We start from the raw sequence: 6,038 nt of genomic DNA on the forward strand, positions 1-6,038 counted from the left end.
CCCGGCCCCGGCGCGGCACTGGGGGCGGATGCCTGGATGTGGATTTTGCTGTGGGGCCACCAGGTTGTTCCCACGTGAACAGCTTTAAGCTGGGAGAGAACTGGAGACAGGAACTGAGGGTCATCTACCAGTGCTTCGTTTGGTGTGGAACCCCAGAGACCAGGAAAAACAAGGCAAAGTCGTGCATCTGCCATGTGTGTGGCACCCATCTGAACAGACTCCACTCTTGCCTTTCCTGTGTCTTCTTTGGCTGCTTCACAGAGAAACACATTCATGAGCACTCAGAGACGAAACAACACAACTTAGCTGTAGACCTTTACTATGGAGGTATCTACTGCTTTATGTGTAAGGACTATGTGTATGACAAAGACATTGAGCAAATTGCCAAAGAAGAGCAAAGAGAAGCCTTGAAATTACAAGCCTCCACCTCAACAGAGGTTTCTCACCAGCAGTGTGCAGTGCCAGGCCTTGGTGAGAAATATCCAACGTGGGAAACCACCAAACCAGAGTTAGAGCTGCTGGGGCATAACCCACGGAGAAGAAGAATTGCCTCCAGCTTTACCACTGGCTTAAGAGGACTTATCAATCTCGGCAACACGTGTTTCATGAACTGCATTGTCCAGGCTCTGACCCACACTCCGATCCTGAGAGATTTCTTTCTCTCTGACCGGCACCGATGTGAAATGCCCAGTCCTGAATTGTGTCTGGTCTGTGAGATGTCTTCACTGTTTCGGGAGCTGTATTCTGGAAACCCATCTCCTCATGTTCCCTATAAATTACTGCACCTGGTGTGGATACATGCTCGTCATTTAGCAGGGTACCGGCAGCAGGATGCCCATGAATTCCTCATCGCAGCGTTAGATGTCCTGCACAGGCACTGCAAAGGTGATGATGTTGGGAAGGCAGCCAACAATCCCAACCACTGTAACTGCATCATAGACCAAATTTTCACAGGTGGCCTGCAATCTGATGTTACCTGTCAAGCTTGCCATGGCGTCTCCACTACCATAGACCCATGCTGGGACATTAGTTTGGACTTGCCTGGCTCTTGCACCTCTTTCTGGCCCATGAGTCCAGGGAGGGAGAGCAGTGTGAATGGAGAAAGCCACATACCAGGCATCACCACTCTCACAGACTGCTTGCGGAGGTTTACAAGGCCAGAGCACTTAGGAAGTAGTGCCAAAATCAAATGTGGTAGTTGCCAAAGCTACCAGGAATCTACCAAACAGCTCACAATGAATAAATTACCAGTTGTTGCCTGTTTTCATTTCAAACGATTTGAACATTCAGCCAAACAGAGGCGCAAGATCACCACCTACATTTCCTTTCCTCTGGAGCTGGATATGACACCGTTTATGGCCTCAAGTAAAGAAAGAATGAATGGACAGTTGCAGCTGCCAACCAATAGTGGAAACAATGAGAATAAGTATTCCTTGTTTGCTGTGGTTAATCACCAAGGAACCTTGGAGAGTGGCCACTACACCAGCTTCATCTGCCACCACAAGGACCAGTGGTTCAAGTGTGATGATGCGGTCATCACCAAGGCCAGTATTAAGGATGTACTGGACAGTGAGGGGTATTTACTATTCTATCACAAACAGGTCCTGGAACATGAGTCAGAAAAGGTGAAAGAAATGAATACCCAAGCCTACTGAAGTGACACACATGTACCTGTAACGGAAGATGACGACACCTGTACTACAACTGTCATCGAGATTTAAAGGACCTACTTGACCTTGGCCCATGGGCCTGACAGAGTAAGAATTGAACAATACCCAGTGTCTTAAAGGTCCTGAGTGGAAGAGAAATAGAAGGGGAGGGAGAAGAGGCTCTAGTTGAAGCAGTCACTTAAAAGAAAATTAAATAGCAGGAATGGTCTTGGTGGGAAGGCAGAACAGGGAAATCATGACACTGGTTCATATCCTATATTCCTCCAAAAGGTTGTGTGGGAAGATGTGGGGGGAGGGGGGTGGTGTGGGGGGGTGTGCCCTTGTAACTGTAAAACATCTTTCTCCATGGGTGTTTCAACTTCAATTGACCAATCACATAACAGATATATGTTTTGGGGAAAAAGAAAAGTTCATAAAAATGTAGCCCATTACATACGTGGGTATGAAAGCAGAGAAGTGGAGGATGCAGGGATAAGTCATTAGCAAACACCTTTGCCAGTTTCTTTGTATTTGTGATTTTTGTGCTATTAAATGCAGTATTAAAGAAAAGCCCACATGGGCTAGTAAAAGAAGAAATAAGGGGGCTTGTATAAGGGGAGCAGTTGCTCCAGAAGTAGAGCAGACAAAAAAATGCTGTAAGATAAGCAATCAACACAGACAGGCCTCAGCTGACAGTGTAGTGTGTGAGTGTTTTTTTTTTAAGCTGTATGATATACTTGAGCAAATCAATGAACCTCTGCGATTGTTTTCTCATCTGTAAAATGAAGATAATTCCTTCCTTAAAGAGTTGTTGTTAAACCTTAAATGATATAAAATGTGTCAAAGTATAAAGTAAAAGGCTTGGAACTTTGTAGTGACTCAGTAAACATTTGTTGGATCTGAATCTGAACTTTCTTTGGACTGGGCATCGGAGGTGAAGGTCAGTCCCACCTGAGACCCAGGGACAGAAAGACATCATGTGACATGCACTCACATACACGAACACAAACAATCTTAAGGGCTGTCTCCCCAATACTGTCTGCTTGGAGCCTTGGGGTAATAGACTCCACTATTGTCCCTGTGTACAAAGCATCACAGTTGATGTTATACCCAGGATTGGGGTTTGGGGGTAGCCATAACTGTCCACAAAAGGTCATTATTCTGTCCATTTGAAAAATGTGTCATTTCAGTGACTCAGCACACCATTGATGGGATTCTCATGGCTAGTAGGCTACTAGGTTTCCACATGAAGATATTTGGTGGTCTTTGCCTTCTAAACACATTACGGATATATTTTTCACATTTACCTACAGGTGTAGATCAGGAGAAAGACTATTTTCCAAAGCTGACTAGTCCATCAGCCCAGAGATGTTGACTGAGGCTTGTTGGCCTCTTCCCCGATCTGACAGAGAGCAGAGCAGTTTGCAGAGAGCTAAGCCGAAACAGATGGGTTGAGCTCAGGATGAGGTAAGCACTATGAACCCTCTCCTCAGCATCAGGTACAAAAGTAACTATTACCTAGAAAATCCTGGGAGGGAAATGATTGTATATCAGATCCACTGGCTCTGATAAAAGGCTGGGTGCCCCATGGCTTCCCGCATCTATTTTGTGGTCAGCTCATTTGGAAATACAGATTTATTGATGTGGTTGTGGGTGCCCTCCCAACGAACTCAAAGCCCTTTTAAGGGCAGGGGTTGTGTCTCCTTTTGCACCCTAAGCTGCATCCTCAAATCCTGGTACAGTTCCTGGCACATAGTAAGTAGGTGCTGCAAACGTTTACTGAGTGAATGGATGGGTGGGTGAGTGAATGAACACACAGACACTTTCCTTTCATAACCAACATTTCTTCAATACCCAGGGCCCATAATCCTTAGGAGAAAAATATGAAAAGTTATGAGTTTTGGTATTTTGTAGGATGGGGGAGATGAAGAGACAGATGGCTTCAGATGTCACTTGGCAGCTTTGTGTTGGGTTTCTCTTGGGATGTGTCTGATAGCCCCACTGGGAATGCACAGCAGTGTCCTCATTCCTCGTGTCTGCCACAGGAAGAGTTCCTTCAGTTAGTCATGTGCCACCAGATTCTGACTACTTGCACAGCAACTGTCTTTTTTAACATCTGAAAACATTTTTATTTGGAAATAAATTCAAACATACAGGAAAGGTACAAAAACAAAAATAATATCGAGAACATCATTATACCTTTTACCCAGATTTACCTGTTATTAACATTTTACTCCATTTGCTTTATCCGTTACATATATGTACTTTCATTGTTGTGTTTGGATCCTGTGAGGATAAATTGCATACTTCATGGCCCTTCATACTGAAATACTTTAATGGGCATTTCCTAAGAATAGGCATATTCCTTATATCACCACAGTATGGCTTTGGAAAAATTAGCATTAGTACAATGCTTTTATGCATCTACCATACATACTCCAATTTTGTCTGTTGACCCAGAAATGTCCTTTACAGCATTTCCCCCCCTGTATCACAGGATCTGGTCTATGGTGAGGTACTGCATTTAGTCATTGTGTCCTTTAGCCTCCTTTAAGCAGGAGCATTTCCACAACCTTTCTTTGTCTTGTATGGCATTCGCATTTTTAATAGAACATTGCTCATTTTGGATTTGTCCGATAAGACGCTGTCTTTACATACTCTGCACTCAGAATTGTTCTAAGAGGAACTCAGCAACAGATGAATGAATGGCTGGAAAGGCTGAAGCTGACCTCCCTGTTCCAGATGGTGGAACGCACAGACCACCAGAGGGAGTAGCTGTGCCTGGCACTTCCTGACTGAACCTCCACCTACTGGAAAACAGGATTCTCCCTCAGCAGCAGGGGAGCCATTCAAACCTAGCTCTTTGTCCCTACCACTCACCAAGCCCCGAATTGAGCCAGGGAGTATAATAGCAGGTGAGGGCTTGCTTTCAGATCACACCACTGGGACTCAGGTATCATGTTTTGTGCAGGTGTGTGTAACCATGAACACACACTGAGATTCATGCGCGTTTGAGCATATCTGGTGTGTGACCAGGCACCTCCCGCATTGGAAACGTTAGGGGAATCAGGAGCTAGAACCCTGGCCCCTTCAGCAATATTTCCTTGATGGGCACATGAGCAGCAGAGGTGTGGGTGGAGGAGGAAAGGGGTAACTATTTCTTGAGGAGCTTCATTAAAAGCGCATACAAAGATAAGACCCAGAGTAAGGCAAAATAAGAACGATGGTGAAAATAGATTGGTAAGGGTTTTCAGATACAATTGATACAACTATTCTACGCTCAGACTGGAGTTCTTATATGAGCAGATAGGGGCAAGAAGCAGTGAAATTTAAGCTAATTCTCTAACTCCTTCTATATCCACAAGCTGGTAAGGCCGAGAGACTCATTTTACAGAGTGTGATTAAAAAATATAATGAGTGTTTAAATAATTTAAAACATTTATTTCTGTAAAAGACACATTTCCATTAATCCTCTTCAAAATACTCCCCCTCATTTCAAACATATTTATCCTGTAGCTCTTGCTGCTTTCTGAAGCAGTTCTGGAAGTCCTCTTTTGTGAGTGCCTTTTTGTGGCTGCCTCAATGTCCTGAATCTATTCAAAGTGATTGCTGCAGTTTCTGTCCAATGAAAACATCACGGTATCTCCTCATCAATTTTATTTTCCAAAGCTGGCCCTGTGACATTGGCTCTTAGGATTCAGGACATCAAAGCAGCCACGACAGCACAATAAAAAAGATATTCAGGAGAGAAGCCTTCCCGAATTGCTTCAGAAAATCACAAGAATTATGAAATCAGTGTTTTCAAAGTTAGGGGGAACATTTTGAGGAGGATTTATGGCAGTGTGCCTTTTACTGTCAACTTTCACCGTGTTTCTTGATCATACCTCATATATATAGACTTATATTGAGGGCCTCGAAGAGCAGAGATAAAAGATGTGTGCTCACAACTGAGGGTCTTAACCACCCAGAGAGCTCAGGATAAGGAACCAAAAGATGGAGTACTGTCCTGCCTCTCATTACACATCTTTCCCATGTTTTCTTGGCCTAACTCAGTTGAAATTCTAGACCCTTGCCATTATACATTTCCTAGACCAGTCAGATACTGAAGTTGACTCTGCTGTACAGGTCACATAGATAATTGCCTCACCTCTTCACTCTCCACAGGGAATCTTGATCAGAGGTGCCATAAATCAAAATGTCTTTTCCAGAGGCAAGCTTGGTAGTGTATGCCTTAATCCCAGCACTTGGGAGGCTGAGGCAGGAGAATCACTGTGAGTTTGAGGCCAGCTTGGGCTATGTAGTGAGTTCAAAGTCAGTCTGAATTACAAAGTGAGACCCTGGGTCAAAAAAAAAAAAGTCTTCCAATCAGGAAGCAGAATGGTCTCTATG

The 6,038-nt window shown here is 44.0% G+C and overlaps 1 protein-coding gene across 1 annotated transcript in view; it reads left to right on the forward strand.

Moving 5' to 3' along the window:
- Usp27x (ubiquitin specific peptidase 27 X-linked) overlaps positions 1-2,486 on the forward strand; it is a 5,345-nt gene extending 2,859 nt beyond the window's left edge. Inside the window, exon 3 of the mRNA XM_019204851.2 lies at positions 6-2,486. Coding sequence (XP_019060396.2) covers positions 6-1,655 — 1,650 coding nt within the window. The 3' untranslated portion in view covers positions 1,656-2,486. The remainder of the gene's footprint in view (positions 1-5) is intronic.
- The last annotated feature ends 3,552 nt before the right edge of the window (positions 2,487-6,038 follow it).

Source organism: Fukomys damarensis, unplaced genomic scaffold (assembly GCF_012274545.1).
Source record: "Fukomys damarensis isolate Sample0158 unplaced genomic scaffold, DMR_v1.0_HiC HiC_scaffold_39, whole genome shotgun sequence".
Taxonomy (NCBI): domain Eukaryota; kingdom Metazoa; phylum Chordata; class Mammalia; order Rodentia; family Bathyergidae; genus Fukomys; species Fukomys damarensis.